Raw genomic sequence first — 15,169 nt, forward strand, 5'->3', positions numbered from 1 at the left:
TTGCTGTTGATTTTTCATCAACTTCCTTAAGTGAGTGGTTTTGTCAGCAAAAGAAGGAATGAATTTGGCATAATATTCGGCTAATCCTAGAAAGGACCTGAGCTGATCTTTGTTGGCAGGTTCGGGTGCATTCTCAATAGCTTTGATTAAACTCATCTTGGGAGAAATGCCCTTCTTGCTGATGGAATGGCCTAAGTAATCTACAGAATCCCTGCCAAATTTACATTTTTCTTTGGTGAGAGTAAGACCATTGTCATGTAAAATTGACATTACCTTAAATAAGATTTCAGAATGTTCACAATCATCTTTGCCAAAAACCAAGATGTTGTCTTGAAAGTATAGAACATTAGATACGTTTTTGAACATGTTATGCATGACACGCTGGAACTCTGAGGAAGCAGACACTAAGCCAAAAGGCATCCTTTTATACCGGTATGCACCCTCAGTGGTTATAAAAGACGTAAGATGTTTACTATCATCGTGGAGGGCTATCTGATGATATGCGTTAGATAAATCCAACGTAGTGAAAACAGATGCATCCTTAAGTTTAGAGAACATCTCTCCAATGTTTGGGAGAGGATGTCTATCAACCCACACGTTGGAATTTAGGTCCCGCATATCAACACAAAGTCGAATCTTCCCATTCGGTTTGTGGGCAACGACCACAGGTGAAAGCCACTCAGAAGATTCAATTTCTTCAATTGCATCAAGGTCACACAGTCTCTGAAGTTCTTTAACAGATTCTCTTAAAGCCAAGGGAATGTTGCATACTTTATGTACCTTAAGATCATTTTGAAACATAATGCAATTCCTATGTTAAAAAAAATTTAGCAAACCTAAGTTAGAAGAGAAAACTTGAGGAAAGAGTGTTTCCAATTTGTTACTAGAAGGCACATCAATAGAATTGACAAAATCAGAATACCCAAGAACTTGATCCGGATGGTTGGGATCAAGCTTCATCATCAATTCTCTTTGTTGTGGCCAACTCAACAAACATGAACCATCTTTGGCCACATAGACTTTGGCTGAAATAGATTTGCCCTTAAACGATAGAGTAGAGCAAAAATACCCAAACACCTCAATTGGTTTTTTACCATAACCCCTAATGTCAGAAGGAAACAAGGAGGATACATCAGGAAATTCTTTCATCATAACATCGTCACCAATTAAAGTGTATTTTGCACCAGAGTCCGCCATGACTTTTATAGATTTGGAACCAATGTGTAGCATACAGAAAGGTGAATCTTTCTTTTCTTCTCCAATTTCATACACAGTGCAAATATCATCATAGTCATCATCATCACTGTCCACGGCTTGGACATCCGAGTATCTGGTGCGTCTAGAATCTGACGAAAAACTTTTAGGTTTGTTGCGACTTTTGCACATTCTTGCAAAATGGCCTCTAGATTTACAATAGTTGCAGAACTGTCCGATTGCAGGACATCTTTTATCAGTTGCAACATGGCCAGGAAAACCACACTTGAAACATACCACTTCTTTCTTAAAGCCTCGATTCATAGAAGAAGAAAACGTCGGTTTATTGGAAACAATTTCCGTTTGTTTCTTTCTGACGGCTTGAACTTCCGAAACTTTGGATTTTTCCATAGAAGATTCTTTTGGCTTCTTATCCGACAACTCTTTGATGCCTATTTTCATCTCTTCAAAACGATGTGCAATGTCAAGAGCTTTGGAAAGAGACAAATCTTTTGCATCAAGTAATTTTTCTTGGAGTTTCACATCAGAAACATTATGTACTAGTTGGTCTCTCACCATCTGATCATGGAATTGTTGGTAATTGCATTTGGCAGCAAGAATTCTTAAATCTTTTACAAAGGAATCGATGGGTTCAATGGGCAGTTGTTGTCTACTAAGAGATTTATGACGTGCCACAACTTCATTGACTTTTTTGATAAATTGTTTGTCAAGCTGCATAATGGCGTTTTCATAAACATCAGTTTCTTCTTCGGAGGAATTGTCTAAAGTCAGAGGAGGAAGGTGAGAAAGAACTTGTCTGCCTTCAGCACCAAGTGAATGTTTAAGGATGGCGAGTTTACGTTTATCTGTATAATTCTCACCACCAATGGCTTCTAGATATGCTTCAAAGCCTTCACGCCATTGTTTCCACTCTAAAGGTGGTTCACCTGGGCTTGCCAAAAATGGAGGAGGAGCGTTGAAACTCTCCATAATAAAAAACAAAGGATAATAGAATTAGTAGAATAATTGTGATAATGTACTTGGTTTAGATAAAATGATTATCCTTGCAGCGATTATTATGATGGCATAAACAACTGTGGCAACAATTTGAATATAAAGTCTCTGACAAAGTTAATTCCTTTAAAATTGTATTAGAGAAAGAAGTTCATTATGATGCATACACAGTCCTTTGTTGAGTAGACTAGAAACCTCTTTGAAATAGCCCTTTGTGATGTCATAAAGACGAGTGACGCTTTGGAAATCTGGCAGCTTAGGAATGTGCTTGTGCTGACACTGCCCGCTGGTTCTAAATAGAATATTGAGCGCGCGCCTGTGCGCATGCGCCAATTCGCGCAAAAGGAAACGAAAGCGTCCTCAGAAAAATGGAGAAAAAAGGACAAAAGTCTCACCGCTTGGCCAGAAAGAGCGGGATTTTCACAAATGCACACAGCAGCCGATGATGGAGTTTCCGAAAGGTTCGTGGCGGAGATTTAATCTTCTACTCTCGCAACGGTAATCTTGGTCCGGAGGTCCCGGGGCTGTAGGCTCCCGAATCGCGCAGGTTCACTTCTCCCTCGTCGCCAGTGAAGAATCCAGGTAAGGAAGGGACGTGGAGCACGGAGGAAATTATATTTAAGGTAGTTTATTCATTGAGGAAAGATAACATACACAGGAGCCCACGCCAACCGCCGCACTGGTATCCTCAGAATCCCCTAGACCGAGGGTTCCAAGTTCCAGGTGCATGCAGTGAACACGAGCACTAACACGAGGATACCACAGTTATCTATTTTGGGCCTGTACACATTAACTATCGTCAGGAGTTCACGATTGACATTTCGGGTCCCCTAGTTTCTTACCTCCTGCGCCAGAGCGCTTTGGCCTCCGTAGCCTCTCCCGCGCCCCCTGCCGGCACTCTGCCCGCGGCAGGCGCCGGCGATGGCTTGTAGAGTGCAGCCTTCCCCTCCATGCGCTCTGCTGGCTCCCTGCGGCCTCTCTCGCCAGCACTTGACCTCCCCAGGGCGATCCTTTATGCCGGTCTTACTCCATTTTCTGTCACTTCCCTCCAAGTACTGTTATGGACTGGTTATGTACAATTGTTCCTATGATGCATGTAACAGATGTGGTTTTCCTCTTTGAGTGCGGAATCCTCGCCTACGTACATTGTAACTTGATGTGCAAGTTTATCAATAAAGGTTTTTGGAAGAAAAAAACCCAGTTGTCAGGAGTTTATTGTATAGTGATTTATGAAGTATGATAAACCACCCCTGATCATCCGTGATCTCTCGTGAGACAATAAATGGCACCTGCTTTTTTTTGTAAGGATCACCCCCCTGGAGTACGAGGAGTATGAATCTGCAGCCTTTACTCCAGCCCATCGTGTTGCTATGAATTTCATGCAGCACGTGAGGTGTGTCTCCTGGAGCAGTGTGATCTTAATGTCATGCCGGTCTAAATATGCCAGCACTTGCTTAGTTTTTCTCGGATTGTATTACTTACTCCTCAGTGTTTCAATGTATGTTGTCGAATCATCATGTTTGTGTGAGGTCATCAATCCAAAAACATTTGTAATAACTGGTGGTGTACATGGCATAACAACAACATCCCATAATCCTAGGCAACCCACATTTGCCAGAGAGCTTCAATTGATCTGTTACCTGGTAACCAAGAACACAGTGAATATCGCACGTAGTATAATGACTATCTCGGGTCAGAAGAACTGTGAGCATACGGGCTGTACCCTCTTGGAGGTAGCCAGTGGCCCAGTTTCCCCTCAAATCAGGGGTGACCAGGGGCCAGTACATTTCCAATCTGCAGCCCACAGCCCTGCAGTCTTTAGTTTGGTCAGGCGCTTATGCCGCTGCTTTTAGCAGTGGATCGTTTTTTTGCGTGGGTTGTGGCATATTCCTATGCAGCCAACATAATCCGTTGCCCCCACAATTGTGCTAGTTGGTTGTTTGAGTGCAGTCTATTTATTCTAGTTTCAGAACCATCGTGATCTTTAGGCCACCAAAGTTCATTCACAACATCCAGCATGCAGTTGCCTCACGGATACCGCAGCCTTTGTCTAATTAAAGTTCTAAACCAAGTCCTGCTCAGTTTCTGCATTGTTCTGGACTCTATCTTCACGTTCTAGCTTTTTGAGGTACGCCATTGCATCTTTTGGACCTGTGAAAATCTTTGATCTGCCATCATGCTGTATTTTCAAACATGCCAGGTATTGCATGATGTATTGCAGTTTCATAGTTTGGAGTTCTTCGCTTTACTTGTTGAAATTCTCAGTGTGAAGACTTTCCGCTATAGTAAAATCTGCATATAACGCGATCTCATTTCCTTGATATATTGTATTTCTCTTTTCACGTGCCAAGCGCAAAGCTGTATCATGGTCTCTGTAATTCAAAAGTTTGGTGATAATGGGGTGGCGCCCCCGGCACAGGGCAGTGGGGCCAGTGATCTGTGCACACCCTCCACAATAAACAGTGGAAAAATGCTCAGCTCCCATCGATTCCTTCTGCATTAATTCTACATACTGTTCGAGCTCCCCTGTGTTTGTGGACTCTGGCACACCAGTAAAACGTATATTCCTTCTTCGCGAGCGGGCCTCCAAGTTTGTTTGTTTTTTTGCTTGGATAATTGCTAATATTTTCTCCATGCCAGAGCATTTGTCGGTTACTACTGCTAGTCCACCTTCCGCAGTAGAAATTATTTTCTCTGCCTCCTGGATACGGGCCCGTGCTTGTCTAATTTATTTGCCATATGGTCCATTCTTAGGTTCAGGGCATCAATTTTGAGGTCTATCGACTGCAGACTTTGCTGCAGTGCTTGCAATGTTTTCTCCTGGGTGGAATCACTCCACTCTGCCATTTCCTGCCTTTGGTCCAGCAGCAGAAGGGGTTGTTTATTTGCAGAGTGTGGCGTGTCGAAAGATAGGGTTGATTTATGTTCATCTGTTTTGCTCTTAATTCTCGTGTCATACCGTGTTCCACCCCTGATTCCTGTGAGATGTTTAGTGTTTGTCCAGGTCAGCTCAGGGTGGAGCACCACCCATAAGCCCAGATTGTTGAAGCTGAGGCGCCGCACAGTCTGCCAGGCCACACATTCCCGAGTCGAACATAGGGACACCACAACTGATTTGCCCAGGTTAGTGTGAAGGGCCAACGCTTCCCTGAAAAGTTGAAAAATTTGAAGGCCGCGGGGTCCACTCAGTGTTGGATCTGCCAGAAAGAGGACAGCGATATAGAGCACAATGCGGTCTTCATGACCCTCATCCCATCAGCCAGCCTCTTACCTGGGCATCGCAGTGGAGGAGACCTGTGAGTGGTTAAATTGCGAAGGCAAAAAGGAGTCCCAACGTCTGATAGGGAAGAGCTTGAAGACCATGCCGTTGACCTGGACATGTGTGGCAGGTGTAAAATAGAGGGCGTGGATGAAACCTCAGAAGTGGGTCCCAAACCTGACCCTCAGTAACACGCGCTCTAGGTAGGTCCAGTCCACAATGTCAAATGCTTTGGCGAAGTCAACAAGGAGCTATTCAGGGTGGAAGCAGGTGACAATGAGCCAAAGCATTTGGAGTCTATGGAGGCAGTGCCGCGTACTCCTGGCCGGCATAAAACCACATTGGTCAGGATGTATAAGTGTGCGGAGGACTGGCTTGAGGTTAGCAGTGTGGTTTGTGGCAAAGATTTTGACATCATTGTTGACAAGGGAGGTCGGATGATAGTCGGAGCAGAAGGTTGACATGGGTTGTCTCTTCGGGATTACTACAAATCTTAGCTGTGTCTGTCTCAGTGAGAAGGTACCAGCATTTGTCACTTCTTCATATAGCGATAGGAGGCAGAATGTCAGGATTTCTCTGGAGGTGGAATAGTATTGTGTCGGAAACCCATTGGGGGCCAGGGGGCTGTCCAGAGGCCATGGCCGAAATAGCTACTCGCACCTCTTCTGCAGATATTGGCTGGTCCTGATGCTGAACTTCCGAGCGCGACTTGCATGAAAGAGTTACTTCGTGCCAGAAGTGAGGATCTGCTTCAGAATCCTGTCTGGGGTTCACGGTGTACAGGCAGCTTTGGTAGTCTGCAAATGTTCGCGCAATGTCAAGAAAGGACTGGTGAGTGTGGCCGTGCTTGCCTATGATTTCAAGAATTATCCTGTTCTCTAGAGGACGGGAGGCAAACCATTGCATCCATTTGCTGTTCTTGTCCAGCCCTCCATCCGTAGACCCTGGCCGTTGAGGCGTGCCATATTTGCTTCGGAGCTTCCAGTGACAAAAGGTGCATTTGTTCACTCATTAAATCTAGTTGCCAGGGGTGTCTTCCTGGGTTTCGGTTGTAAGGTGTGCCTCTAGCGAAAGGGCACAGGCCTCCAATTGAGTTAAATGCTGGGTGTGTACTCGTTCCATAACTCCCCAAGTCGGCCTTTGGCAAACCCTCTGTTAGTTGCCTTACTGATGCCCATAAGATGCCAACCCATTGAACCGATCCCTCGTTGCCTAGGAAGTATGCTTTCAACTGACCCTCCAGTGCCTGCGAATAGGATTTGTCCTGGAGGTACTAAGCGTTGAGTCGCCACATAGGGCGTGAGTCACCTGTAGAGGAACTGAGGCGGAGGAGAAGACGGGAGGGGTCAGATATTCCGCATGGAAGAATCTAGGCCATCTTGCGGCAGTCGAGAGCTGGCATGATTATAACATCTATGCAGGAGTGGGTATAGCATGCGTATGAGGTGTAAGAGTATTGACAGTGACAGGGGTTCCACACTCTCCACATGCCACAGAGGGCAGAGGTCTAGTCAGAGACGATGGGCTCCGGCAGAGGGAATGCCAGTGATGTCCTTGTCCGATGCGAGGACCACATTGAAGTCGCCCAATCACAGTCAGTCCACTTGGGAGGGCCAACAGTTCCCTGAAGAGGTCCCCAAGAAGGGCCTATAGGGCTGCAGGGGGTGTAGGCACAAATGAAGTTAACAGCTCATACCTCAACTACACAAGTGAGAGCAAGGAAGTGACCCTGAGAAATGCTTGTGTCTTGTGTGACATTAAGAGGAGGAGTGTCAAAGCAAGATAGACACTCCTCGGAAGCCTCGGGCATAACTAAAGTGATAGACCCAATCGTGGACCGACGTGCCAGGAAGGAACAGTGGTTTCCTAATACATGGATTTCCTCTAGCAGTAAGGTGTCTGGAAGGAAACAGCATGTGTGTCTTAGGACTGCAGTATGCTTCCTACGGTCCAGTCACTCATTAATGTTCCAGTACAACACCTGTGAAGATCCCATGCATGTAGGGAAATCTTGCGCTGAATGTGGGGGCAGAGAATAATCTATCCTACATGGAGGATCTTTCAGGTCGCTCGCTACAAGGGAGCATTGATCAACAGTGTACCTAGGTTGTGGTGTAACAATAGCTGCACGTACATGCGCCTGAGTGTGATAAAAAAACAGGAGCATAAAAAAAGTTCACCCCCCAAATCAGAACAGTACACAACCCTAACCCGAAGCATCTGTCGCTCATAAACTAGAAACAAAAACACAAACCAACTTGATAATGGTACTGGAGTGGTGGACATCTCAGACCAAAGACCACCATCAGGAGGTAAGTCCTACAGTACGTAGCAAGGGACAGCACCCGGCACCTGCCAAAAGCCAGAAAGTCTATTGAATCATAGCATAGCACTCTGTGACAGATCGGTGTTCCCCAGTTGCTCAGTAGGGTGATGGGGATAACGTCTTGTTGGCCCTCCGAAGTTGGCGGGGAGACCACTGCAGTCAAGGGAAAAAATTATGGTGCTGTGGATGGAGGCTGGTCTCACACAGGAGGGGTGGAGAAGGAGAGTTTGCTTTTTGGGCACTGCGTCCTCTTCAAGAACGGGTGGAGTTCCTTTTCGGTTTGGCAGCTGAAGTAGTCACCTAGTCAGAGGCCCCAGGTTTCAGACGGGGGAGCCGCTTGGCCCATGGTGCGGCCACTTTCCAGTGAGCCAGGTCCAAGCTGACTCTGGATTGTCAAAGAAGTGAATCTTGTTTGCATACATGACTCTAAGCCGGAGTTCCTGTTTAACCTCCTCCTATGAACGGCGTTGCATATGCACCTCTCTGGTGTAATCTGGAAAGATGAGCACTTTGGTGTCATGGCATCTAAGGACTGAGTAGGAGTAGGTCATTCTCAAGATAGTTCTCTATCTTTCAAATTAAAGATGCAGGCAATCATGGGTCGATTTGGCGCCCCTGGAGGTGTCCTGGGTTTCAGGGCTCTGTATGCCCTCTCGATCGCAAACCAAGGAGACAATTGAACAGAAGATATCCAAGATTTGTATTTGGCTTGGAGAAATTCCGTGGGGGTTCCATGCCTTCAGGGATACCCGAGAAGCATATATTTTTGTGCTGAGAGCAGTCATCCGCATCTTCGGCACGTCGGTGGAGTTCCGCTATATTCCAAAGTCCTCCGATTTCAAGCTGGTGACCTCATCCTCTACCGTGGACGTGCGGGTATCAGCGATTATGCTTGTGGCATTGCATAAGTCTTGGCACAGAAGAGCAACATCTACTTGTACTTTGCTGATTTTGGTCTCCACTGCAGACTGGGATGCATGAATGACTTGTAGAATTGTAGCCAAGTCACTCTCTGGTGATGTTGTTTTGTCCAGAACATTATTCCTGGCTTGACCCAGAGTGGTGGTTTATTTGCCTATCCCGGTCTGGGAGGCTGCTGGTAGTTGGGTGTGTCTTTACCCATGGTGGCAATGGATTGAGGCGTTGTGAAGGAACTCTGGAGGGGACCTGGCCCGCTTGTTGCAAGAATGCAACTGCAGGAGCAGCTGGGCCTAGGAAGCCAGAGCCCCTGGTCAGTTAGATACTGTCCACAGCTGGACATGGCAGGTGCCAAAGGGGGCAGGGAGGGTCCTCGGGATACAGTTTAGGGCACCGAGCGACCTTGGACCTTAGTTGAAACAGGAACACTGGCTGAGCGGGTCAATATTGTGCTCTTCACCAGGCAGGTTGTAGTGCTTGGGGCACTGGAAGACTTCTGGCTCAGGCGTCCAGAGACAAAGCATGGGGTGGGGGGTTGAATGTATTCCCATTGGGCTGCAGTCAATTTAGCATAGCTGGTAGCCAGGCATCATGTCTCGGCAGAGGCAAGCCACTAGGGTTTTCAGGCCCGCTATCCCTTGAGTATTCTGTGTCCAGTCCAGTCAGTTGTGTGGCAGCTTATAGAGGCAGTGGGTAAGTGGGCGACCTCTGGTTGGGACGGCTGAACCCACCAACGAAAGAGTGCTGTTCAGTCCTAAAGTCATGGGCAGGCAAATTGGGCAGAGCTCTGAGTCTTTGGAGACCAGGTGCGCAGGACGATAGCCCTAGTCTCCCACAGCAGTCTCTTAGTCGCAAGCTACTGGGGACGCTAGCTCCCCAAGTATCAGCAACACTGTCCAAGCGGACAGCGATCAACAATCATACCGGTCGACACCGGTGTAGTCAACAGGGGAGGTCCATCAGGGCTGTGCGTTAGCTGGGGGCAAGCCAGCCCGCAGAGCAGAGGTTGCAAGAACCCCTAGGCCCAGGCTGGACATCCTCTCACCTGTACCCCGGATCTCGGGGTCGAGCAGGGGGAGGCATGCATTCAAGCACATATGCAGCTGATAGGGCGAACGGGCCTCCAACCTTGGGTCCAGCAGCACACCGCTGGTATTGGGTGGGCCTCACATACCTGCTCCACAGTGCACATAGGCCTCAGGCAAAGAGGTAGGAAGTGGCCACTGGGCTAGATGCAACCCCACAAGCAGGCGGCGATCTGGATATTTAGGCTCCGTTTCCAGCCAGACCACAGCAGCCAGACCCCGACAGCGCCACCTCCGGGCTCAACAGCATGAGGAGCATTGCGGCATGTCTGGCAAATGGGGCCCAGCGTCTCCTCGGGATCAAACAGCATGCAGTGCAAGTCCAGGGCATCTTTAGGTGTAGGTACGGGTAATGGATATCCTGATGGCTTCTGGAAAAGAGGGGATGATGAAGGGATCTGGAGCAGTCTTGGAGTGCGTGACCACCATCTTGACGCTCCAAGCCACCAAAAAATTGTTCAGTTTAATGTATTTTCTGTTTAGTCTATAATTTAGCTCAGCTTAGAGTTGGGCGTTTCCAGTGTGTTTGCAAATTTAGGACCCAATAGTCCCAGGTAAATGCCACTTTATTATGTCAATTGAAGGGGCTTTCTACCATCAAATGTAGAGAATTGTTGAACAAAGATTCCAGGTGCAAATACGTTATGGAGACCGCTTTTGCAAATAAGCCAGGCCTTTGTTCCAGAAGTCCATGTTGAGACAGTTGAATTAGATTTGACATCCACTGACCTGCAGTTGTGTGCTTTCAAGGCACATTTGGCATGGTCAGACTTTTGCAAGGCTTGGCAGCTTCCCTCCCCAGTCTTTGAAGTTTATCATATTTTTTGGGAAGCTGTTCCACATAAGTAATTTACAAAATTACATTTGCTGTTTTTAAAAGAATGTTCCTAATGCACCAGAGCACATCTTTGCATGTTATCAGTACAGGAATGTAACATTGCAGTACAAGTAGTGAATCTTGTTGCTGCACTGGGAACTTTTTCTGTTTCTGCCTTGTAGAGTCTTAATTGAGAAGTCAGAAATATTAGAATAATTCCCTGCTGTGTGCTGGACCCATGGAACAATTCATATCAATACATATAAATGTTTGTATATCAGTGGAAAGGGTGAAAAGTCCATGTCCATATCTCAAAAAACGCACATGCAAGGTTTCTCAGATTCTAGGCTATAATAGCAAAACAGCCCTTCTCAAAATTACATTGCAGCAATTTAGACAATATCTATATGCCTATGTAAAGAGGAAAAGGGCCGCTTACATAAAGAGTTTATAAATACCTTGTGCCACTTTAAAGCTCCAATAGCTGCTTTTTGCACTCATGCCTTTTACTAATTGTTGCTTCACTGTCCATTCCCTTTTATTTGCCTTGTGTGTGTGAGTTTTTACACCTTTTTCTATTTGTTTTTTTTCTCAGAGAAATTGAGCTCTGATCTCTCATTTTTCTGCTTTTACATGCGGCAAGAATGGAACGCCTTTTTTTCATCCTTTTCTGTATATTTTATTAATTCTTTTCTGAATATTTTATTCCTGTCAGAATGCCTTCCCTTTTTGTGAAATACCAGTCATGTGGGAAAAGGGACACTGCCTTACGCCAAGCGTACGTAGTCTCTTTTCTTCTCAATCCATGAAAGTGTGAACTTTGTTAAACAAACTTAAAGCCCCTAAAGATTGCAAAAAGGAATTCGCATTTGAGACAAGCAAGAATGTATGAGGGCAAAGAAAAGCCCTACACAGAACAGACTGCTTCCACTGAGATGGTGCAAGCACTTCCAGAAGCCCTCGTAGAGGAAGATCCAGAGTGGGTTTCAGGAAAAGGTGAGTAATTAGAGAAACATCGTTGTCGTTTTCACTATCGGTGGCCCTAATTGACGTAGCCCACAGCTTCAGCTTCAAAACCATTGGCTCCAATATGTTTGCAGTTGAAGACCAGCTCAATGACAAGACACTATCACCATTCTAGTAAGTGTTTGACACTCAGGGCACTTAGTTGTCTCCTTCTCGGCTGAACCATTTGATTGTCAACATCACTGCAACATCCATTTGACGGCAGCTACCATTGCCACACCGTATTTCAATGTTGCCTAAATTAATGTTCAGATTTGTCCAATTTTTCCTGAGTTACCTGAGAATAGGCGGAGAATGTTGCCAGCTGAAGAACCATCTCTGAAGCCTTAGGGGCCTTCTTGCTTAGTCATCCACACTGAGAACACAGGGCCGACACCAAGGTGACCCCCTAATCTGCTGTCGCCTCCAAGAATGGTGTCACGATCAATGTCCCAGATTTGGAAAATGTCCCTGTCATCACAGCGTTCTCTAGATCATCATGCTCTGCCTCAAGCTCCTCTTTTACTTCTGAAAGACTCGGTACTCCACACACGCAGGGGAGACACAGATCGCCAGTAGGGTAATTTTCGTGGACCAGTTGACATGTAGGAGATTTCAGATATTTATACCCACCCATATGCTTTTCAGAATCTCTGGCAAAGGTGTCTCCAGTGGAAGATATATCCGGTTTTCAAGATGTTCTAGCAAGAGGAACAGCAACATTAAATATACCTGTAAAAGCATCTCCGGCAACTGTGTGTGTAATTATGTAGATCCTTTAACCAAGGTCATCACCAAATCCTTTACTTCCATTGTTACTGAGGTATTTAGGATTTAATGCAGAGAAATGTATAACACATACCACTATTAATTCAGGAACACTATAGCTGCTCAAGAAATATTATCTTGCCCAATATGATTTGGGTTTTCTCATGTCAACTCCTAGACTTTACATTCATACTACTAGAACCAGAGTCATTGGACAGTGCCATTTTGATTAACTGGTCGAAGATATTCTTTGGGCCTGGTTTGGAATTCTATTTATCTCCATAGTCATACTGAAACTCTAGAATTGTCAAGCAATAATGAGCTTCATGGTTCTAGCTTAGCAAAGACAGTGGTTGTAACCAGCTTTGTTACAAATGTATGTCATACCACCCAAGAGATTGCCATGCAAAACAAACCTGTTAACCGGACCTTGCGTTTAGCTCTTTCACCTTTAATTTGGCAGCATGGTTCCTGAGATCAGAAGATATGGGCCTCTAAATCTCCCTCATTCTTGGGTTGATAGCCTAAAAGAAGCTAAATGTCCCATAACTAGGGCTTGCTATTGCTTCAAATGGAAGAGGTTTGCTTATAGTGTCAACAGAGAGGCTATTATCCGATCACCTGCCATAATATTGTTTATTCGTCCATGCCTATTACATTGGGCTCAATCAAAGCTACAGTTCTCTTCTATTAAAGTCTACCATGCTGCAATGATGATTTACAGAAAAGGTCCCAATCGGGCATTCTTTTTAAGAATGCCAATCATTAGTGAATTTTTAGAAGGCCTGAAGAAAGTATTTCATAACTGAGAATATCTTTCACCTTTGGAGCTCCATTTGGTCTTGTCAAAATGAATGGGTTATTTATTTAAACCTATTCACAGGTCCTCGTTTCCGCATATGTCTTGGAAGGCTGCCTTTCTAATAGCAATCACCTCCACTCTGACACGTTTTTGCTGCAGAAAAAGCAGCCCTCCTTCCGTGCCATTTTTTTGTGCATCAGATAAGCTTCTGAAATTCTTTTCTAGCCTCCAAAATTTGCTTCAGAAAGAAAAGACTCCGTGAGACAGGACATAATGGGTTGTTGAAGCTCCTGTATCCTTAGTTTGGGGACTGGAGGTATTTTAACGTCTTAGAATGTATACCCTATCAGACTGCACTTTTCTTCATTACTTTCAAAGGTGCAGCAATGTAATTTTGTGAAGGGGTGTTTTGGGATTACAGTCTACAATATAGATCTTTTCTGCATTATGGTTTTGGAGGTACCCCAGAACAGATGGACATATTAGATGCTTCACCCTTTTTACTGATATGTGGACATGCATATGTATTGATTTGAAGCGTTCAGGCATTTCTGCTTGCAGCAGAGATTATTTTAACGTTTGTGTCTAATGAAGATCACAACACTGCAGAACCAGGACTACAAGTAAGTAACCATGTTGCCTTAGTTGCAGTAATGAACATTCTGAACCCAGCTCTAAATCTGTTCCTTGGGTTTTTCTGGTCATTCACAGGATGACATCATTGATGATGTTGCCAGCTTTCTTGCTGCAGCAGAGACACTGAAGGAACGAGGAGCGTACAAGATCTTTGTGATGGCAACTCATGGCATACTCTCTTCTGATGCGCCGATGTTGATAGAGGAATCTGCGATCGATGAGGTAGGACTTGTTGAAGTATAAGTCACGTGAAAATGAAGTGCCAGAAAGTTATGTTTCCTACCACATAATTCAGGATACTCATTTATACGCTTGGAGATACCTCCCATGAGATGTCAGATCGCAGCAACTGACAATTTACGTTAGCAAATAATAGGTAAAACTAGAGATCAGAGTATTATTTTCTCCATTAGGAAATTCTGACTGTGTTGGGTGGGGGCAGTTCTGTAATTGTTTGTTCAGGAACAGCAGTATCGGAGAAGTGACAATCTTTACCTCTTAATTGAATGTTAAGACCGCAGACAAAACTGCAAGAACATTGTTTTCCTCGGGTCACAGAGATCTCTTATTAATAAAATTGTAAGCTGGTACCTGACCTAGCCATTAACTCAAAGAAATCTTCAAGTATCTTTTTGTAGGTTTGGCAGGTTGTTTTCCATCACGGAATGCTGCAGGTATTCACAAGGTTAGTCTCATGCTTGAAGAACTATTCTTCATGCTGGTCTGGCTCCTCTTTTTTGTGCAGTTTTCCAAAAATGATGTTCGCTGGGACCTTCTTTTCTTTTACTGATATATAATATAATTTAATTTGTTTTTACCCTGAAAAATGCTATTCATTCAATACATCCTGAAGGGCAAACATATTATTTGCTTCAAATGAGTTTAATCTTCCCACAACTTCTTCTTTTTATCCTAGTCCCTTGTTTTAACTGCAGTCCTACAACAGATGTGACCAGGATGGCCTCCTTTTCCAGGAAATGGCTTACTGGCTGTTTCGCAGTTCTGGGAGTATTGGCAGTGCAGTCAGAATGAAGAAGTGGTGTTCTGATATGTCTTACTGAGTTCTTGGCAGTCGATAAGTAAAAAACAAAAAATAAAGAAGTACAGCACAAATTGTTGTTGGAGCGCAGAGGAATGATGATGTATGAGGCCATTGGCAAAAGGAAGCACTTAGCGGGGAGGAAATCGATGAGAAGTGGGCCCTGGGAACACAAGCAAAAAATCTCTAAGTAGTGCAGGGGGTAACTTCGGAAGCCACAGTAAGAGTGCACAATTGTTGAGGCAAGTGGAAGAAAGTTAATATTGTGATTAAAATGGTGAATATCAAATAAACCAATGTTGGGTA

General features: G+C 44.9%; 1 protein-coding gene across 2 annotated transcripts in view; it reads left to right on the top strand.

Annotated features, from left to right (window-relative positions):
- Positions 1 to 15,169, top strand: part of PRPSAP2 (phosphoribosyl pyrophosphate synthetase associated protein 2) — a 440,767-nt gene that overhangs the window by 408,393 nt on the left and 17,205 nt on the right. For both annotated transcript variants that reach the window (XM_086940712.1, XM_086940714.1), the window contains exon 10: positions 13,900 to 14,046. In XM_086940712.1, coding sequence (XP_086796838.1) covers positions 13,900 to 14,046 — 147 coding nt within the window. The remainder of the gene's footprint in view (positions 1 to 13,899; positions 14,047 to 15,169) is intronic.

This window comes from Lissotriton vulgaris, chromosome 10 (assembly GCF_964263255.1).
Source record: "Lissotriton vulgaris chromosome 10, aLisVul1.2, whole genome shotgun sequence".
Taxonomy (NCBI): Eukaryota; Metazoa; Chordata; class Amphibia; order Caudata; family Salamandridae; genus Lissotriton; species Lissotriton vulgaris.